Source organism: Schistocerca serialis, chromosome 11 (assembly GCF_023864345.2).
Source record: "Schistocerca serialis cubense isolate TAMUIC-IGC-003099 chromosome 11, iqSchSeri2.2, whole genome shotgun sequence".
Classification (NCBI taxonomy): Eukaryota; Metazoa; Arthropoda; class Insecta; order Orthoptera; family Acrididae; genus Schistocerca; species Schistocerca serialis.
Window position 1 is genome coordinate 54,773,397 of NC_064648.1, and position 23,432 is coordinate 54,796,828.

At 39.5% G+C, this 23,432-nt stretch overlaps 1 protein-coding gene across 4 annotated transcripts in view; it reads left to right on the plus strand.

Annotated features, from left to right (window-relative positions):
• LOC126426945 (zinc finger protein 737-like) overlaps nt 1–17,715 on the plus strand; it is a 92,859-nt gene extending 75,144 nt beyond the window's left edge. For 3 of the 4 annotated variants that reach the window (XM_050089049.1, XM_050089048.1, XM_050089050.1), the window contains one exon: nt 15,627–17,715. In XM_050089049.1, coding sequence (XP_049945006.1) covers nt 15,627–17,205 — 1,579 coding nt within the window. In that variant the 3' untranslated portion in view covers nt 17,206–17,715. The remainder of the gene's footprint in view (nt 1–15,626) is intronic. The other variant, XM_050089051.1, reaches the window with a different exon arrangement.
• The last annotated feature ends 5,717 nt before the right edge of the window (nt 17,716–23,432 follow it).

Sequence of the window (23,432 nt, forward strand, 5' to 3'; positions counted from 1 at the left end):
AATACGGGTGGAGCTTATACCTACCAACTGGAATAAAGTAAGAAGTTTCCTTTACCGACGCCAGTGGTAGGCATAAAACGTCGTCCGAAACTGTATTGAGTGGCGTCTCTGAAAATGATTTTGAACAATGGGTTCAGAAGCGCACTCACTCTGTAAATGATTGCGAAAACATACTTGACACCTTAATAACACTGGCCAAACAGGGAGCATAACAGGTACAGGGATTAGTGACCGTAATGTTGTTGAGCCATGAAGAGTTCACAAAAGTGAATACTGTAACATCGAAACTCACCAAAATAAACGCAAAATTCATGCCCTTGAAAAAGCAGATAAAAATTCGCTTTACACATTCTGAAGAGACAGTATCCACTCCTTCAGGTAAGTCTTCCCAAACATGGACCAGATGCGGTTTAAAGTCAAATAAGTAATAACTGAGAGATATGTGTCAAATTAATAAGAGGTGGTACTGACACAAAACACGTCAGACCACTGGTGCAGAAGCAATGAAATACACAGGCCAAATTTAAAAGAACGCAAAATCCACAAGATTGACGAAGTTTCACAGAAAGTCGAAATTTAACGCAAACTTCAATGAGAGAGGCTTTTAATAATTTCCAGAACGACACTGTCTCGAAATCTAGTAGAAAACGCAAAGAAATTCTATTTATATGTAAAGTATACAATTGACAAGGTACATTAATACCCTCAGGGCGCGATATCAATGTTAAAGGTATTGACGACAATGCTACTTAAGCGAGTTACTGAAGACGGTTTTCCTAAATCCCTTCACAAGAAAAACAAAGTAAGTATTCCAGAATTCTAATCAAGAATAACTGCCTGTAACTTCTTCAGGCGTTGGTATCCTAAATGCAGTGGAGCAGCTTAAGAAAGGCAATGCGTCTGGTCCAAATTGTACACAATTCAGGTTCCTTTTAGAATATGCTGATGCAATAGCTCCATACTTAAGTCATATACAACTCTTCATCTGCAGAAAGATCGGTACGCGAAGACAGGAAAGTTGCGCAAATTACTCCAGAACCCAAGAAAGGAAATGGGAGTAATCCGATGAAATGCAGACCCATTCCAGTAACATCGCTTTGCAGTAGGATACTCGAAAACATAATCTGTTTGAACATTATGAATTACCTGGAAGACGTCATTTGTTGACAAATAGCCAACACATATTCGGAAAACATAATTCTTGTGAAACACAACAAGCTCTTTATTCTCGCAAAGTAATAACTCATATGGACAGATGGCATTATATTGATTCCATATTTTTTATTTTCAGAAGGCTTTTGACTCAATTCCTCATAAGTGACTTCCAATTACATTGTGTGCCCCTGGACTATCATCCTAGTTGTGTGCACAGATCCGTGATTTTGTGCCAGAAAGGTCACAGTTCGTAATAACTGATAGAAAGCCATTGAAGTAATATCTGACGTTTTCCAAGTGAGTGTTATAGGCCCTCTCTTGTCCCTTATGTACATACACGATGTAGGAGACAATCTGAGCAGCCCTCTTAGATTAGGCGGTCATTTACGTTATTGTAAAGTCATCAGATGATCAAAACGAATTGTGAAGTGATAAAGATATCTATATGATGTGAAAAATAGCAATTGACATTAAATAATGAAAAGTATGAGGTCAACCACATGAGTACTGAAAGGAATGTGCTAAATTTCGTTCACACGATAAATAATACAAACATAAAAGCTGTGAGCTCAACTAAATACATAGGAATTACATTACGAATAAATGAAATCGAAACATTGATATTCATAATGCTCTGGAGAAAGCAAACCAAAGACTTATTTCTTGGCAGACCACTTAGAAAACGTAACAGGTCTACTAAAGAAACGGCTAACTCTATGCTTGTCTGTGCTCTTGTGGAGTACTGCAGTCTTTTATGGGACTTCAAAGAAGGGCAACTAGTTTTGTACTATCGCGAAATAAGGGAGTGTGTGCTACGATTATGATAAATGACCTGGTGTGGTAGTAATTAAATAAACGGCGTTTTTCGCTATGGAAAGAATTTTTCGTGAAATTTCAAACACTGATTTTGTTGTCAGTATGATAAAATTTTATTGGTGCCAATCTACTTAGGAAGAAATTATCATCATAGTAAAGTACGAGAAATCAGAGCTCCCATGGAAACATGTAAGTGTTCGTATTCCCTGCATGAAATGCGAGTGGAATATTAGAGAAGCAGATTATAAATGATGGTTCGATTAACCTCTGCTAGGCCCTTAATCGTGAATTGCAGACTTACGTAATATAGATCGTTGTCATCTTTCCTCAAAGGCAGTTGCTCTTCAAATATTTTCTAATCGTATTCCCACTACATTTTCTGGAATACCATGGCGACAACAGCAAATTGCTTCAATATCTTAATCATCAGCACTCCCATTACATCGTACCATGGACAAAAAGTAAATTAAGGAAATGCAGAAAATCGAATGCTTAGCAGTGCAATTTTTTTTTTGTTCTAATACTTAGTCTCCCCCTCCCAACCAGCTCGCCCGTCTCCCCCTCAGCCCCCCCCCCCCCACGTGCGCCCGTCTCCCCCTCAGCCTCCCCCACGTGCGCCCGTCTCCACCACGTGCGCCCATCTCCCACTCGGCCCCCCCCACGTGCACCCGTCTCCCCATCGGCCCCCCCACGTGCACCCGTCTCCCCCTCGGCCCCCCCACGTGCGCCCGTCTCCCCCTCGGCCCCCCCCACGTGCGCCCGTCTCCCCCTCGCCCCCCCCACGTGCGCCCGTCTCCCCCTCGGCCCCCCCACGTGCGCCCGTCTCCCCCTCGGCCCCCCACGTGCGCCCGTCTCCCCCTCGGCCCCCCCACGTGCGCCCGTCTCCCCCTCGGCCCCCCCACGTGCGCCCGTCTCCCCCTCGGCCCCCCCACGTGCGCCCGTCTCCCCCTCGGCCCCCCCACGTGCGCCCGTCTCCCCCTCGGCCCCCCCACGTGCGCCCGTCTCCCCCTCGGCCCCCCCGCGTGCGCCCGTCTCCCCCTCGGCCCCCCCGCGTGCGCCCGTCTCCCCCTCGGCCCCCCCACGTGCGCCCGTCTCCCCCTCGGCCCCCCCACGTGCGCCCGTCTCCCCCTCGGCCCCCCCACGTGCGCCCGTCTCCCCCTCGGCCCCCCCACGTGCGCCCGTCTCCCCCTCGGCCCCCCCACGTGCGCCCGTCTCCCCCTCGGCCCCCCCACGTGCGCCCGTCTCCCCCTCGGCCCCCCCACGTGCGCCCGTCTCCCCCTCGGCCCCCCCACGTGCGCCCGTCTCCCCCTCGGCCCCCCGACTCGCGCCCGTCTCCCCCCCGTCTCCCCCCCGGCCCCCGACTCGCGCCCGTCTCCCCCCCGGCCCCCGTCTCGCGCCCGTCTCCCCCCCAGCCCCCCCGCGAGCGTGCGGTCGCCCGTATCCCCCGCAGCCCCAACGCGCGCGCCCGCGCCCGTCTCCCCCGCAGCCCCCCCCCCCCCCCCACACGTGGCCGTCTCCTTCCTGATAATGCTGTTCAATTGGGACAAATGTAACCCCATGAAAGCAGGCACCAAGCCTGCATTTGTAAGATTTGTTGTAGTTCCTATTTGTAGCAGGCCATACTCAATACTTTAGACCTGATTCATGTCAATACTGGTTCCTGTTCCACCCATTGTCACATCTGGATCCTGCCTTGTTAAATCCTTGCAGAATGATCCTACATCATCTCTCACTTCACTAAGATGTGCACTGGGCTTGGAAATAACTTGTCACATGTCAGTTGTGAAAGGAAACAAGATTGCTTCCTTGCATAAAGTTTCTGCTTTTCTACATCAAGGAGCAACAAATGGTGGTTGAGATGGTTATGCCAGTTTTCACAGCTTTCATCTTCCCTCCATATTTTGAATGCCAACAAGCAATCTTGCGGGCCTGTTTTGCTTGGTCCATGTCTCTAAGCTCATACTTCTGCCACAGTGTCATTTCCACCACAGGTGCCTTCGAAATAGCATAATGAGCTATGGGTAACAGACAGACCAGGTCATACGGTAATGCTGTGCTTAATTCATGCTGCTGTTGCCATGGCTTTGCAGACTTTTTGACACTCACTGTCCATCATTTACTTGTGTTTACTGGACAGTAGCATATGTTTGCTAAGAGAGCAGTGATTTCCATTTATTAATATTGCTGTTTTTATTTCTGAGTTAAGATGACTTGATTCCAAAACACACAGAGCCAGCAAAGAGTTTTTTACATAAGGTAAACGAATTTCTTCATGACCTTAAGGACAAAGCAAAAAGAGACTGAATCTTATCAGCTCTGCAGACTTCAACTACATAAGTATCTGGTGTTTGACCATGAACTTTACTGAGAATATTTACATAAGTGCAGTGTATGGAAACCTGTGTCCGGAAACGGATTTGGAAGATCTCTAGAAAGATGTTCTTCATTGTATTATATTGAAATTTCATGACTATGGCGATGAACCTACAAGACAAAATGAAGGTGATGTTTTAAATTGTAAGATAACTTTCACAGGGGCTAATTATTGAGAGGAAGAGTGCTGAAACATTTAGCATACACATTCAGCAAATGCAAAGATGAAAGATGGTTTCTGATGGAGGATCCGATACTGTATTAAATGTTGCTGCTTCTGAGATAAATTCACAGCATCAGGAAAAGAAATAATCGTTCCATATTATTTATTTTGATCAGATGTGGCTCAAACAAAATAGTGCAATAAACAAAATGTGACAAGCTTCAAAAAGCAATGGTGGTTTGAAAGTACTGTATGGCAGAGAAAACACACTTACTGTCTGTCATGCAGAATGATCTGAACATGCCCAAAAATCGATGATTATCACGAAGAACTCAACAGTGATGTATTTCAATCCTTGTGTTTACCTTTATTGAGACTATTCAATGAGGGCGCTCTGATGGTCGACAATGCCAGTTAAATTTACAGAATCAAAGGGGAAATTTTCTATTTCAAGAACAAAGGACGAGGAAATTCCACATTAGCTGGAAGGGAAGAGTAACTCTATTTAATGCTGATATACCAAGGTGGCGATATTGGAGGTGATTAGGTGTCATTGCCATATTTATAATCGATATGAACTTCACAACTTAGCACCAGAATTGAAGCGCAAGATTGTGAGATTGCCTCTTAGTGCAGAGAAGTTGGATGAGGTACCATTGAGGGGAAGGGGAGGGGAAAGAAAAGCAGAAGAGAAAGGGAGTTGAGCAGAGGGGCAAGAGGGATGGGAGTGGGCAAGTAGAGGGGACTTCGTACGTTAAAATTAAAGACAGTATGAAAAATTCAGAAACTAAAAAACATATTGCTTAGAGCAACATGCAGATGCATGTGCCTGTGAGCTTAAACTAAAAGGAACCTTTATAGTTCTAGCTGTGTATAGGTCCCAAGCCAAATATTTCCAACGATTTCTGAAATACTTTGAATCTTTATTGTGCCATCTGCCAGTCAGACAAGCAAATTATGGTTTCCGGGGTTTCCAATGTAGATATTCTGAAGAAATCCGATAGAACTACCTTGGAGTATTTCTTGGTTCTTTCAATTTGACATCAGTTTTAGATTTTGCTGCATAGGTAGTACAGGAAAGCAGCACTAAGAAAGATACTTTATAGACTGAATGTAAATTTAATCAAATAAATACTTACCCCTTTTGAGAATGATCCTTATGATCATGATGCACATCTAGGTATACTATATAACATACTTCCATACAGGTAATGCAAAATAGTCCTCCAAAATAGTGCATTCAATTTAACAATTGTAAAGCTAAAAACAGAATGGACGAGATCTACAGGGAAGCTGATGCTAATTTCAAATTTAATGTGAAAATAATTTCCCAAAGGAAACAACAAATCGTAATTGTAAGAAACAATCTAAAAAGCTGTGACTTATTAAAGAGATAATAATATGTTGTATACAGAAAATCGAAATTTATTTTACAGCCAGGAGTAATTATCGAGTAAGAGCCAAATATTACAAAAAAACTGTTGCACTGTATTAGGAAAAGTTATTGAAAAGCCAAGAAGTGTGTGCACCATGTCTCGGATGAGCACCTCTGATGATAAAATTAAAACAATTTGGGATATTGCTAGAAAGGAAACACGACAGTGGAAATCACAGAAAGGTTTTATTCCTATCAAACTCAATGAAAAGTTTATCAAAAATCAGAAGTAATTTTAATAATCATTTTATAAAATGTTGTAGAGAAATTAGGATACAACTGTTTATTAGGAAATTCAAGGTTGTACGTGGAAGAAGGAATACCTATGCAAATTGATAAAATGGAAATTCAAACCACCTCTCGACCTGAAATTAGGAAAATAATAAATTCACTCAATGTAAAAGCATGCATGTAACTGATGGCACTTCCAACGGAGTACTAAAAGCCTGTTGTGAGCAGGACATGCACAAACGGTTTGAATCTTATTTAAGTGGAAGAATGCAGAAGGTTGAAGTTAACAGTAGAGATAGTGAGCTAAAGTTAGCAGTCCTTGTAATATTAGTAATTTTCGGCCTACAAACATTAGTATACGCTCAATGGTAAATGCCTGATGGCCTGAAGTTATCAAAAAATTGTAATGTAGAAGAAATCAACTGTCACATAGCAGTGGCAGAGTCTATTATTCTTTATCTTTGCCGCTCTCACCCGGCGGTCGTAAATCTCTAAGTACACTTATCGATTAATGATATAAAAAAAGAATTCTGTTATTTCAAGACAAATGAAGCCTTGAGCGATTCACCTTTTACTGTTTCTATTCCATGAAAGGCAGACTTCCTGTGTTCTGCAAAAATTTTAAAATTTGTGTAAAATACTCTTTAAATGTCCTAATTGTCTTTTCAATCAGACAACATGTAGTTTTACGTAATTAATTACGAACAGGGTACATCGAGAGGACATGAATATGAAGTAATGCCTGTTATGTACAAAGCTGTTGTTAATACGCACCAGCCATTGTAACTCAATATTAAAACGTATGTAGCATTGAAAACGTGTGCTTATATAGCCAAATTATCCATAAGTATCTCCATCTCCTCCTTACTTTAATGTTAATAATTTTGTATCAGTTTATCTCCAGAACCTACGATCATGCTGATGGACCCAACACAGCATTGAGGCAGGGAGGAACACTACCATTCTCCTTTCATTTCTGAATCATTTTTGTTATTGTGTAGTATTGCTTTTCTTTTAAAGTCAGTAAATCTTTTGGTCTATTAGTGTCGATCCAGGTATGGCTGCGTCGCGGTCATGTAAACGAGCGGAAATGGTACTGTTGCTTTGATAACACTACATCCTCTAACTGAGGAGGTATGAAGAATGGTGTCCCACAGAGTTCACGTTTGTTCCTCATATTTTTCTTAATATATGTTCATGACCTGGCACTCCACATTCATGAAGATGCAAAGCTAGTTCTTTTTCTGATGATGCAGTAATCACACCAAAGGAATATGAATTAGCTGAGGAAACTGTGAATTATATCTTTCAGGAAATTAAGTGGTTGTCTGCAGATGGTTTTGAGAAAACACAGTGTACACTGTTCTGTGCAGTAAATGGCAGAATACCATTGATAAGTATAGATTTTGAACAGGAATCTGTTGCTAAGCAGAATATTTGAAATTTCTGGGTGTGTGTGCATTGATAAAAAATTAATTTGAAGACGCACATCATGAACTTATGAAACACGTCAGTTCAGCATCTTACGCAATTAGGGTTATTGCAAATTTTGGTGCCAAAAAAAATCAATAAATTAACTTAAAATGCATATTTCCATTCACTGCTTTAATATAGCTTGAAGTTTTAGGGTCACATCATTTAGAGAAAAGTATTCATTGCACAAAAGCCTGTAATCAGAATAATAGTCGGGAAGCACTGAAGATCACCTTGCAGACACTTATTTAAGGGACTAGGGAGGTTTGCAGTACCTTCACAATACAAGAATCACAGTTCAAAGATAATAGCAAAGAGCAGTGACTAAATCTGATTTTGGCACAGAAAGAGATGAAATGCGCAGCCAGAAAAATCTTTGTTCGTCTACCAGGTAGAATTAACAGTCAGACAGATAGCCAACCAGCTTCTAAAAACAAATCAATAGTATTTATGAATGAGGACATCGTCTACTCAGTAGATAAATGTTTAAATATGAAATAGTAATTTTTAAAAAATATATATATATATTGTGTAAAGAAATCTAATGTTAAACTTAAAAGTTCCACATTGCAAAGTGACATATTCGGGATCTGTGGTACATGTATTAATGTCGTGTAATATCATCAAACCAGGCAAGGACTGTACATAACTCTATAGTTATCGTAATTTGTATCTTACCAGCTGTAAACAAAATCATGTTGAAAGTTTGGTCAGCATGTGGTTTACCTGTGTCAAAGAATCCAAGAAAATACTGATTGACTTTCTGCCTCGGTTCAAAAGGTATCACTCTATTATGTACACTATGATTGCCAGAATGCACTGACCACCTGTGTGTCAATGTTACATTTGAGCAGTGTGTGATCAATTAAGTTTGTAATGGTCTTATTAGTTGTGTTTAGAGGACCCTCAAGTAGATAGTCAGCACTTGCCATCTGTAGATCATGAAAGTTTCAGTCTTCTGAGCAGTATCTAAAAGGGATTCACTAGACCTCTATGCTGTGTAACTTGTCCTATTTGGCAGCAGGTGTATAAGAAATGCACCTACATGGGTACCAGACAGGCATATACTTTTTGACGACAGAGTACAGAAATCAGTAGGACATGATATTACACATTAACCTGCCGATTTGGAAATTTGGATGAAAAGCCATTTCATTGTTTTATTCTTAAACTACAATTTTTAATTCATTGAAACAATTTGTAACATACTGAGCAGTTAATACTACTAACCGATAAAGTGATTATCTGCAAACATTTTGATCAATCACAAAGTAAATATATTTAATCAGACATTTAGAGTAAATGGTTCTAAAGTGTGTGTACATGGATGATATACACTCTCCAGTAGACAAACCTCATCAAAAGTGGAAAGCTTCAATCAGTGGTCCCTTAAATTTTCTCTTGACCACAAATTGTTTTCATGAAAGAATGAGAGAGTGAAGGAGTGCTACTGTGTGTTAAGGATGGTGAACATTAACAGTGATTTCAACTTCCTATGCATTATGGCAAAGGAAGTAATAACCTCACTTTCAAGTTGGGCAGAAAGCCACACAAACATATGTAATTGAATTACTTAGTCAAAACACAGGTAGCAGTGAGGGATATGTAGCCCAGTACCCAGTCTGTCACTTAGCAAACATACAAGGTGATAATTATTGAAGTATGTGAAAAAATCGTAAATTAGTTACAAACTACAGCGGTCACACACTTTATTCAACATGTAAACTTCACCACAGATATTGGGATTTAGGTTATGACATGTTCGATATGCCTGCCATCATTGGCGATGATGTAGCTCAGCCAAATAGCAAAATTCTGCTATACCCACTGAAGTGTCAGAACATCATTGTCGTCGATGACCACCTGAATGTCGCTTTTCAACTCAGCAGTGGTTTGGGATTACTGTTGTACACCTTGTCTTTAATATAGCCACACAAAAGGACTGAGATCTGTTCAGAACCGGATGAGGGATTTTTCAGAATTGTAGGAATTTTTAATTTTGTTTTTCAGTTAAATTTTTGTAATTTTGATTGCTAGGAACTGATACACTAATTAAAAAAAAGTAGTTTAGCTCGCCACTGCAGAATAATACTGCAGCAATAAAACGCAAAAGAGGAAATATCACCGAAATAAATCTTTGATTGCAAAGAAAATGTGCCATTCACATAAACAGAATAAGTGCACACACAGGCATCTGCCAACAGTGCTGTTAAAGATTCTACAATATTTTCTAACAATGAACTTCTTTCAATATATCTCATTCCTGGGCACATTTTGATGAGTGAAGTCACAACTGGTTACATTTCTAACAGGACGTGGTGAAATATCTCGAATGTTGGTTTCAGAAGCATTACTTTCAAAGTAAATTTCCTTTTATGCAAGATGATCATGCATGTCAGAATGTGTGATGATTTTCTTAAATCATGGAGCATTATATTCACATTCAAGACTTAACGCTGACCACCAGCAAATGTGAAAAAATTTTGGGCCCAGAGGACAAGCCATTTATGCCTTATATTTTAAATTTTGGTGGCACACTTGCATTTGCTATATGTTGAAAAGGTAATACAAAAAATTACGAAGTTTCGAGTTTAGTCTTTCATAATTATTATACTTTCCTCATTGATGACAGATTATACAATAATGCTGGCAAAAAATATAGTTGCCTTTCAAAAACAAGAGCGAAGTTCTCGAGTGATTTCACATGTAACTGGCTTTACTATGGGAGAAGTCGAAGTGCTCTACAGAACACATATCCAACCACGTAACCCACGAAGTGTCTGGTGCACATCAGTGAAATTTATAATCGTACTTGTCAGAAATATAAAGCTGCTAAAATTGAAATTGGTGCCCTCAGAAAAACAGCAAAAACTGTTAGAAAGTCAATATTATATATGAAAACTGAACTTTCCTTGTAGTTGTACTGATGTATAGTAATTTAAACAATTAACTGCTTCCGCTTGTGTGTTTGCACAGCTTAACATTCATTTTGTTATTGGCTGACATCACATTTCCTATGCGCTGAATATCTGCTGTCATCGGCTGGCGAGATCATGTGACACAAGCTATTCTTAGCCCACAAAAGCACGTCACAATCTTTTAGTGCTTTAGAAGCTACTGTGATGTAATTGTTGGAATTCGTGTTCATACTTTCGTCATACGAAAATATGTAGTGGACATGTTGCCACACATCAAATATCTTTCATAAATGCTTTGATTTTTGCTAGGTTCAGATTCCTAAACTGCCAGAAACTTCTATACATTCTTATAAACCCATAACCATTCAAGGGATTGATGAGGTTTACAGCTCCTAGGGTAACGATATCTTTCAAGATGGAAAAATGTACTTCCACCCACTAAAACGTTTTTCATCCTGGAAAGCACGTTTCTAACTGGGAAATCTGAGAATTTTTCTTTTCTGGACATACACCCAGTTAAAAAGGTTTAAGGTTTCCATATGAAATGAAATGCCTATTGAGAAGAGACACCTTGCATGGGTGGTACAGTTGTTTTATCAGAACAGCAGCACTGCATTGCAAGAATATCATTGATATAAATGGCTGAGAAGAGCTCCATGTCAATAAATATGGTGAAGAATACAATCAAGAAATTTGAAGAAATAGGTGAATTTAGTGGTGCAGCAGATTCCCATAGCGCTCATTCAAGTTACTTTTAGCTGACCATGCAGCAGATACCTCAAATTCTGCATTAAGTGTTAGAGTTGTCACAGGATCTCTCTCTCTCTCTCTCTCTCTCTCTCTCTCTCTCTCTCTCTCTCTCTGTCTCACTCACACTCACACTCTCACACACTGCCTCTTACTGTGCCTCCCCCAGTCAACAGTTCAAAAGATTTTGTGGCACATTTCACACTAATATCTCTATAAGGCTCAGAATTTGCTGCTAAAGAAGCCCCAGGGTAGGCCACAATGCTGTGACTTTGTCTTTATTTTTGGCATGCCTGGAAAAGAGTAATTTTTGGCTGGGGAATATTCTTTGGAAGTACAAGGCATATTTTACTCTGCATGGGGCCATGAATGCACAGAACTGTCACATATGGGGTTGTCCTCCCAAATCTTGGGCAGGAACATCCACTGCATTCAGCTTATGTGACAGTGTGGTGTGATTTCACAAGCCCCTTCATTCTGAGTCGCTGTTCCTTGTAGGTGACAGGTCAAGCACCTCTTAGGTGTACAGAGACATCTGAACTTTATAAGGACCTTGTTATGTAACGTGATTCAAGCATTTCAAGACCACAAGTGTCTGCACCATTATTTTGATGTGAGATGGGGTGGCATGATATGGCAGTTGTCGAGTGAACTATTGGTTTCATGAAATCTTTGGTATCACCCGCATTATATCTAGGCAGTTTAAAGATATGTGGCCTTAGAGATCCCCCGACCTAAGTTCATGCGACATGTGCATGGTGGGATATTTGAAAGATTTATTGGGGATGTATCCAGATATTCCTGATCAGAAAGATATCATATGATGACACTCAATCTGATTACACTGAATATGCTGTAGGCAACTGTTGACCATGTCATGTCATGGATACAACATGTTGCAGAGTCAGTGGACCATTTTGAACACGTAACTTCTGATCATATCCTAATAAATGTACCAGAACCACCATTATCATCGCTCTGATCGTTTCTCCTCTTTTCTCACATTACAATGTTACAGCATCCTACTAAGTATAGAGCGCACACTGCAGCACCCAAACATCAGACAATTTCCCCCTCAATAAATTCATAATAAAGTTGCTATGACGTCTTGCAGAGATACCACAATCATTCTATGATTGCTACTCAGCAGAGGTTTTTATCAATAGCATGTGTGTATTGTTGTTATTACAGTGTAATAGTATCATGTCTTCTGTTAGTGTCTTTTACAATATGCAGTGTGTGCCACATCTCTCTAATCATTAAAACCTGCCTGAATGGACTTGTTATTCTCCATGAGTTCTGTCTGCAGATCATGGTCTAGTAGCTAGCAATGCTGCTTCTGGATCATGGGGTCCCGGGTTCGATTCGTGGCCAGGTTGGGGACTTTCTCTGCCTGGTGACTGGGTGTTTGTGTTGTCATCATCATCATCATCATCATCAACATTATCATCATCATCATCATCATCATTCGTGACATTGGCTACAATGGACTGTGTAAAAAAAAATAGACTGTAAACTTGGTGATACAAATTCACAACAGGGCCTTGGTGGTGGCAGTGGTGGTGGTGGTGGTGGTGGTGGTGGTGGTGGTGATAACAGAGGACATAGTCATATCGCCATGATTACTTCTTCTGTGGGAGGGGAAACGCTTTCAAATGGAGAAATGCACAACCCAAGCAATGTTTGTGCTAGACAATATAACACTGCTTTGCAGATTCCTGCCCTGATACTCAGTGGTAATTTGATGGGTAGAAATCGAGACACTGAACAACAAATCAGGTGTACTTTTCCCTTGAGGAATTTTAGATGGGTTTCAACAGTGTTGGAACAATCTTGATAATACAAAAATGTTCAAAAGAACATACCTTCTTTGCATGATGTTGATGTTTCTGAGATAAAAGCTTTTTATAGGCTTGCTTGTATTAACAGCAGTCTCCAACCCTGACATCAAATGCATTGACAATATTTCCTTAGTAGATGGAAGCAGATGTTACATTTTCATGGCAATGTATCAAACGACCCACAAGGGTAGCGAAGAGCACTAATATGCTGCTTCCTGGATTCGGGTAGGTACAGCGACCCTGGATCAAATCCGCACAGCGGATTAACGATGAAGGGCCGGTGTGCCAGCCAGCCTGGAAGGGGTTTTTAGGAGGTTTTCCTCATCGTAATAGGTGAATACCAGGCTGGTCCCCACGTTTCACCTCGGTTACACAGCTCGCAAACATTTGCAGACATTCGCACTTTCCCATGAATTACACTAGACGCAGACAGTTGGGGTGTATAAAATCCGGCGGGGGGGGGGGGGGGGGGCGTCTTTGGGAGTTGTGACCCCATCACAATACTAGCCTATATATGCATTGTCACATCACAACGAGCCTCAGCCGAAAGACCGAGTAAAGGTGGTGAAGTCCCATTAATCCCCCGACCCAACTAGTTGTTGGATAGAGAGTACCGGTAATATATATAATGTAAGAAACGGTTTTTGTTCTTGACGACAGCTCTTTGGTTTGAGAATCGAGAGAACAACGGAAGGAATAAAGTAGAGGTAACAGCTTTAGTGCCAAAATTTCTAACCATCAGTGGTGTGAGCCATCAGCACTGTTACTGTCCAGGCTGTAGTATGTGTGTTGATAAAATACATGTGCACTTCCATTGTCACTGCATGAACAGTTTATGAATGTGCCTGCCACAAAAAGTGTTGTGCAGTAAATATTAAAGATATGACACAAGTACCCAGTACCTACACAATGGTTACATGGAGGTCTCTAAAACAATTGATAATTAACATCAAACTTTACTTATTGTTGAAGTTTTCAGCAAATTCTCTTTCTTATCCTGGTTTGTTTATGGTTCACTGGCATAGCATAAAATTTCAATTGTAAGTTTTATATCTAGTACTTTGAGAAAAAGAAAGCTATTTGTCTGAAACCTTACTTGCATATTTTTGATTTCTTTCTTAATTATTAACGTTCAGTTACTTTACTTCCATATGTATGAAAATGCATGTTGTACCTAATTGAGTTAAAAAAAGCTACAATATCTAATGATACAGTTGTCAACTTCTAGAATCTGATACCAGTTACTTTAAAAAAGTCGTGTGATCCTAATTAAGAGTTTAAAAACACTCGAAATTTACCAGATACCATGCCACGCAAAACTATATCCCCAACAAAATGAAAAAAAGTCAAAAGTTGCAGAGCAAAAGATAACACTGGGTATGCATGCCGTCAGTAGTTGATACTATTTCATGTCAAACATGATGCACATACTGGGGACCTGAAAAGCATCACAGTTCTGTTCTGTGGGAAAGGGTTTAACTGCAGGTGGAATAATGGGACCCAGATAATACAGGGGTAGCTCTTGCATCAACTGTTACCACTGCCACACAATATGTGGTGTCAGCTAGCAGTGTCTAATGGGAGATGAAGTGGCCATTTATATGTGTGCCCTTTAGTCAATGGTGTTCTGCAATGCCCGATGACCAGATGTTAGGAAGATGTAAAAATTTTCAAAAAGGCTCAGTGCAAATATACTGGAAAATTTACAACTATTTCCATCTTTTCAGACAGTATTTCCATTTGTGCAAGGCTTCATACAAGTTGCAGTGCCAAAAACACAGTCTTAGATTAATACCATCTGCAAGTGTGTCATTTACATTCATTCATCAGTATGCAGATTTTTCCCTTGATTGATGTGACATTGATTCTTGTTCATGAACCATCATTATTCACGTGACTAACATCCATTCTAGATACCTAACAAAATGTTGAAGCTTGCACTAGTTCTTTACTCATTGGGAATCAAACAAAAACAATCTGTTAATTAGGTGAAATAAATATATCATTTCCAAAGGTGAAAGTGTTTGCGAAACAAAAAAAGGTAATGGGAGAAGAACATTTAAAAATTATTTCTCTTAATTAAATCTTAAATACCTTGAATGTAAGAATTTTTTTGATACATTTAATAAATTGGTGTAAACTGTTAACTTGTAGTACTGTATTTTGAAAAGATTGTAACACATGAAAGTGAATTATTTTAACTCTCATTTAAAATTTCAAATGAAATCAGCAGTGACTCAGATTCATCATTATTGAATTTCCTGTGGTTAATTTCGGTTTAAACCACTTTTACCTCATCAGTTCTTTCCTTCTGGAGGAATATAATAATGTTAAATCATTAACAGTTACTAAATATGCAATTTCTTATGCACTTTTATGACTTGTGGTCTATAGTACTGGATTTATGGACACTCAAATATTATTTCTTTGTTGTATATATATCAACATTTAACATTCTATTCCTCACTCTTCAGATTGACTCAGACTACTGGTGGGAGCTGTGGCTTATCATGTGAAGAAATTTGTCACCATGGGCTCGTCCAGGATGATTCGGTGATAGACGAGGAGAAGTCAACACATGAGTTTGGTACAGAAAATGTGATTATTGATAAGGAATACTCAGTAGCCACCCAATATGACTGTAGTAAGAGGGAAAAGGAATTACATCTATATAGCTGTGATTTCTGCCAACAAAACTTTCCTTCAAAATACAGACTCATAATGCATGTGTTTACGCACATTGATGGTATGCAACCACCTTTGTATGTTTGTAAGTGGTGTGGTGAGGTATTTCACAGTAAGCTTAGTTTGAAAACACATTTGAGAATGAGAGAGAATTATCATGTCTTAACTGCTGGCCACCATGAAAAATATGACTATAGTGATGAGCATCAAAGCAGTATCTTCTTGGATAGTGAGCCAGAAGTTTCTGTTACACAACACATTGAACAGTCTTCATATAAGGAAACGTGGAATACTTCAAAGAAGGCCTCTAATGACAGGTGTAACACACACATGACAAATGTTGCAACAAGTGCTTATGGAATTTTATCTACAGCTGTTAATGTCAGTACCCAGGCTGATCTACATATTACAAACAGAACCAACAAATGTGGTATTTGTGCCAAATGGTTTGCTAGGTCAGGCGATATGAAGACACATTTATTAATTCACACTGGAATGAAACTTCACAAATGTGAGATTTGTGGGAAATCTTTTACTTTGTTAGGCAGTCTCAAGAAGCATACATTAATTCACACTGGAAACAAACCGCACAAATGTGAGATTTGTGGAAAATGTTTTGCTAGATCAGATTGTCTCAAGACTCATGTATTAGTTCACACTGGAACGAAGCCTCACAAATGTGAGATTTGTGCAAAATGTTTTGCTACATCAGGTTGTCTCAAGACTCATGTATTAATTCACAGTGGAAAGAAACCTCACAAATGTGAGATTTGTGGAAAATGTTTTACTACATCAGGTTATCTCAGGACTCATGTATTAATTCACACTGGAAAGAAACCCTACAAATGTGAGATTTGTGGGAAATGTTTTGCTACATCAGGTTATCTCAAGACTCATGTATTAATTCACACTGGAAAGAAAGCTCACAAATGTGCGATTTGTGCAAAATGTTTTGCTACATCAGGTTGTCTCAAGACTCATGTATTAATTCACACTGGAAAGAAACCTCACAAATGTGAGATTTGTGGAAAATGTTTTACTACATCAGGTTATCTCAAGACTCATGTATTATTTCACACTGGAAAGAAACCCTACAAATGTCAGATTTGTGGGAAATGTTTTGCTACATCAGGTTATCTCAAGACTCATGTATTAATTCACACTGCAAAGAAACCCTACAAATGTGAGATTTGTGGGAAATGTTTTGCTACATCAGGTTATCTCACGAATCATGTACTAATTCACACTGGAAAGAAACCTCACAAATGTGTGAAATGTGTGAAATCTTTTGCTAGGTCAGGGAATCTCAAGAGGCATGTATTAATTCACACTGGAAAGGAACCTCACAACTGTGAGATTTGTGGGTAATCTGTTGCTACGTCAAGCTATCTCAACAGACAAACATTAATTCGCACTGGAAAGAAACCTCACAAATGTGTGATTTGTGGGAAATCCTTTGCTAGGTCAGGCACTCTCAAGAGGCATGTAACAATTCACACTGGAAATAAACTTCACAAATGTGAGATTTGTGGGAAATATTTTGCAGAGTCAGGCGATCTCAAGAAACAAGCATTCATACACACCTAGAAAAGACCTCACAAATGTGAAATTTGTGGCAAATCATTTGCTAGATCAGGTGATCTCAAGACACATGCATTAGTCCACATGGGAAGGGGACCTCACAAATGTGACATCTGTGAGAAAAGTTTCACTCAGTTGGGTACTTTCAAGACACATGCATTACTTCACATCAGAAGGTAACTACAAGTAATTGTTAGTTTATGCACATAGATTTTCCTGGTTGGTGCCCTCAAGGCCTATAAAATAATGAACGTAGTAGGGGGACAATAAATTGTAATGCCTGTGAAATAACATTAAAGTATGTTAGAATTGTGAAAAAAGTGCAATAATGTGTACTCCATTGAGGTAACAGATAATTTGAAAAATAAAAATCCCTATTTGCAGCTTGAGATGTTAAGAAATTGTATTACTAAATACTCCAGAAACATGAATCAAATGTGTTTTTGTCGTTAACACTGTCAATAGTTATAATTCCCACGCAATATTCAGTATAAGGCCAAGGAAATGTGATGACTTGCTGCTTATTATTCCAAACAAAGTCATTATGTAGTACTTGTAACTCTGCATTTGAGAAAGTGACAGCAAAAATATATTCATGACACTTCCTTCACTGAGGCTCGTAAACTCAACACTGGAGACCCATGATTATGGCAATTATTTTACTCAGGTATTTTTCCTTAAGAGATATGCTATTATATGTCTTTAACCCATTAGCACCGGAATTAATTTTTTCGTGTTTTTTTTAAAAAAATTGCGTTATTATGTCTGTAAAAGTCATAAATTACACAACAGAGTTGTTTTGACGAAAGTCATTACCGCCATTAGCAAGATATTTGATGTTGCCATATGGCAACACTAGGTGCTTTCACTACCTAATTTTATATGGATTACAACTTCAACTAAAATAAGTAGGTTATTGAAATTTCTTATTATATATACAAGTTTTGTGCAAATTTATTTTTCAGTCTTCATCATACAATTGATACTTTATAGCACAGTACAATTAAGAATCAAACATCAAACTCTGAACTCAGCGTTATTTTACATGAAATGGAATAAAACAGTCAATACACAATCCCACATTACACTTTGAACACATTGTTCTCACAATAGGTTTACAGTCCTTGTGTGCACACCTCTCCTTATTCTTTCCTTCTGTGTGCTGGACGAGGTGGTCAGTCTTATCAAATCTAATTGAACCTGATATGCAGCTGTCGGAACATGCCCTTGATGCAGATGGACTCCCGGCTCCTTTTGGTAAAGCTTGGTGTCTTTGCAAGTACACTGTTGCTATGTCTGTCTTGAAATCAAGCTGAGAAATGGTTTGGTTTCTTGCTTGATTATACAAAATCCAGCTGTTTTGTATGGCGACATCTAACATCCATGTAAAGAGACACCAGTACCATTTCTTGCTTCTTATTGCAATGTGATAGCATGCTAGATTCTGATCCATCTGATCAGTACCTCCCATATACGTACTAGATTTGGCTACCAGTTTTGGTCTGGGAATCATTATATTTCGCTTTTTTAGTTGTGAGAATCTCTTGACTTGGCCAACTTCTTGTGCGCCACATGAAGAAGAGATCATTGTGACAACTGAGTTGTCCAACCACTGCACATACAATAATCCATCACTCTTCTCTATTGCTGTCTCAAAATATCCCCAATCTTTCTTGGAAAATAATTTTTTGTTTTCCAGTATACATTCCTTAGGAAGTCTGTTTTCTCTTATGGTACCAATGGCAGAGTATCCACAGTACTTGAGAAATGAAAATAGAGATACCCCTGTAAATAGATTGTTCATGTAGAAGTTGTAGCAAATTTTTCTGTTCACTTCAGGAATTTCATCCAATAAAACAAGTAAGGGACTTGCCGACTTGCCAAACAGCTGCTCATAGATTGCTTTTCCCTTACGAACTTTTCCCTGATACGGTTCATAATTCACCAAATATCCATCTTTAGTATTTAGGCTCCATATTTTATAGCTGAATCTAACTGGCTTACCACGAATGAACTGGTTGCATCCATGGTGGCCGTAGTACTTCACCATATAATTCGTCATATGACAGGTGTTCTTCAGGTACAAAACTCTCAATGCAGCACTTCTTCAACATCTCCATAACTGGACGAATTTTCCATGCCTGTCATTTCCATGGATCTTAGTGTTATCTGCACAGTGCAGAAACCTGCATATTTATAGAAATCTGTCTCTTCTCATAGACTGAGACACAACCAAGTTTTTCATGTAATCTTTTGAGTCCCAATAATTTCTTTTAGAAGGTAACTTATTGTAGCCACTGAGATACAAAATAGAGATTAAACACGATATTTCGTCTGCTGTAATTTTTGGGTCCTGACAATTGAGAAATAGTGCATAAAGCTTTGTTTCTTTCAGTAAATGCTCAATAAATTCCTGGCCAATGGAAAGTTCTAATAGGTCAATGATCGACATGTTTCCATAGCTTGAGTAGTCAGGTTTTGGAAATGTAAAGGTAATTTGACTGTCGAAGTCAGCTCCTTTCTCCCACTGCCTCCCACACGTATCTTTTTCAGAAGCCCAGATCACGATATTGTCCGATAATAAGGTAGATCTTACCTCAGATACAGATGGCTCTGGTATATTTGGACGTTGTGTAGCTGTTTCAGGTTCAATTGGATCTTGTGCAGTACGCATTAATGGTGCTGGCGGATTACAGTGTTCACATTCAACACCAATCCTTTCGTTATTTGGCATCCTTATTTCAGCATTAGCTCGTAGTTGACGAGAGGACAGGTTGTCTAATAATCTGTAAAAATAAGAAATGAAATATCAAATCACAGTAAAGTCGGCATCAGTATACAAACAATTACAAACCAATGATAGGCATACTTACCCGCCAACATGTTCATCTCCCGAATCTTCATCCGTGTCTACATTCGGATCTAGGGGCTTAAGAAACACATCACCTTCAATATCGTCATTATAAAGAATCTCCAGCGCCTCAGCAAGCGAGAAACCTCTTGTAAAACAAAACAACAAAAAAATCGTCCTTTTACTGAGTACAGGCGCCTAGTGTTGCCATATGGCAACACCGACTTTCAAACGGACTAAATGAACGTAATTTATTCCACAGCAAGCAGTAACCTCCCAAGAATATATATTTGAGTATTTAAAGCACAACCATACTAAAAAACCAAATTTTATATCGTAACTTACTGTGTAAAACATACTTACTCGAACTTATACTCCATTTTTCTTCGTCGTACAGCAAACAACGACTTCCAACACTGCTTACGCTGCAGAACTTAAATGTATTGTTAAAACTGTTGCATTGTAGTTATCTATACAGTCTTGTGGAACGGAATCCAGTGCTGCCAACACTCTCGCTTCGTTGATGTTGTGGAATCAACGATTTTAAAAAAGTGTTACAAACATTGCATTATGGCAACACACGGCACTGATGGGTTAATAGTGTGTACATTTATGTTCTGTTAGTACTAATCCTGCATTAGTAAACGTAACAAAAGATATAGCAACCTGCTTAATAGCATGTTTGTCCACCTGTGGAACACAATACAATGACAATTCTACATGATATGGATTTGACATGTCTTTTACACATTTCTGGATGTATGTTGCACCAGTTGTATTCCACACGTTCTGATCAGCTAAATGGAGTGGTCGAGACATCAGTGTTAGTTACCATGCTACTCAGACCACTGTGGAGTCGTTCTGCACATGTGACATGGACAGTTACCCTGCTGAAAGATGCCTTCACCATGGGAGAGCACATCAGGCATGAACGAATCTATCAGTTGCAACATAGGTCACATAGTCTGCAACTGCCATGATGCTTTCGATTACTACCAGATGTCCCAAAGGAGCCCAAGTGACTGTCGCATAGCGCAATTGGCCCTCCATCTGGTATCATTCACCTAAATGATAGCATATCTGGATGTGACAACTGATCTAGTGTAACAGGAAATGTCACCCATCCTGACAGTTGACATTTGCATTGACCTTCATTCCAGCATCAATGATCCCTTGCCCACTGCAGTTGCAATTGAACGTTTTGGTGGATCGGTATGGAAACATACAGTGACTGTATGTTGTGGAGCCCTATGTTCAAAAATGTACATTGAATTGTGTGTTCAAAAACATGTATGGCTGCTGCATCATTGTTTTCTGTCATTAGATATGCCACACATTGCCACATGACCAGCTTTACGGAGCAGGCAAGCCTCTGGCCGCCATGATCTGTGATGAAGTATAGATGTATTACACCTTTTCATAAGGTTATGGATTTATCATCTTTGGGACATCATCTTTCAGCTGGCACTAAGTTAGGGCTAAGTCTCTGTTGCAGTCTTGGCTGAATGGTAGTGTGCAGGGTGTTAACATGCAACTGTTGCATGGGTGTTATACAACAAGATCTCTAAGGCTTTGGTTACTTCCAAAGTTTCAGTCAGTTTACACATTCCCTGTGTACAGTTATTACGTCACGCTGGTAATATTGCATTATTAGCACAGTGGCTATATTATGGATTGTCAGTTGGTAGCCAAAAGGTTGACTTCCACGTGACTGAGCTGCACATGCCAGCATACTAGCATTTCACGATACTGCGTAACAAAGAACGAAGCTCGCTGGGGAACTTTATAACAGCAATCGGCATCAATCTGATCAGGGGTACCAAATTTGTTTTCAGAACAGCTGCACTTCCATTAAAGCAAACTCGCTTAACATTGTGAAATGGTACTGTGACTGGTTGTTCACAGGATGAACAGTGTCTGTAATGCAGTGAATGAGAATTAAATCAGTGTGAAAAGACAGACATGGCAGTACACACTGTCGGGTCGTTTCTGCTTGCATATTGCAAGAGTTACCACTCATGTAGAGGCAATTTCAACATGGTACCAAGGTTCGATGGCTTCGCAGTCAAGATGATTGATCAGCAGTATTTATAGTGTGTTCACAGGTGCTAGTTGTCTTGAAACTTTGCACAAGTTTAAAAGTTTATTATTGTTTCGAAAAAATAGTGATGATTTATGCTGAGTATGGCTGAATGTTGAGAGGACTAAATTCATAGCCAATTGTTTTTGGCATGCTCTTAGAAAGAACAGATGACGTTATAGCCTGGCATATTGCAGGATTAGATCAGCAGTTCGCTAATGTGTATGATTTACTGTAGTTGTGCTAATTCTTCACTTTGTTGGGAAACCAAATGTGAGTTTCTTTCCCATTTTTCTGACAATCTAATGAGAATGAAACTGAATTTCGGAAGTGTCCATTATGTAAACTGGCATGAATATGGAGATGTTAGATTTAGGACAAGCATGTCAAAATGGGAGCCAGTAGACCTACCCAGTAGTGATAACTTCCTTGATGAGCTATGGGAAAGAATAGAGGGCCTAGCTGTTAGGAAAATGTCCAAACCAGCATCAATTATCTGTAACGAAGGTAAGGTTGAGAGTATAGGTTACATTTATAATTATAATGTATTAAAATATAACAGATGGTGCCGTAAGGATTGGAGGTGAACAAGGAAGGGAACCATGATCAACTGTCCAAGCTTATGATGTCTCAAGCAAACTTGCATGTTGTGCACCACACAGGGTAGCCTATGTAATGAACTGAAAACAGTCGTTCACAATAGTCAGTTTTTGAAAATGATTGTAGTCTTGTGACTGTTGAGGGACCTAACTGGTCCATGCCAGTCCTAATTAAATTAGGTGATAAAAGATGGCAGAACATGACAGTATGAAGTGGAAAACAGAAATACATTAACAGGAAAAGAGGTGACATCATGCACTAGAATTACTGCAACTGACATTTAATCATAAAGGGAAGCAAAAGGAAGGGCAAGACCTTGTTGCTAGATGAATCAGACGTTTTTTCGTCATCTCATCAGCCTATCAAGGTGTAATGAACTTACGAGCGGTAGGAATCGAAGTGAGTGTGCTGCTGCCATACAAGATTTGTGTCATGAAGCCATAGAATTTTGATCTACTGCTATAAAAGTATGACAAAGCTGAA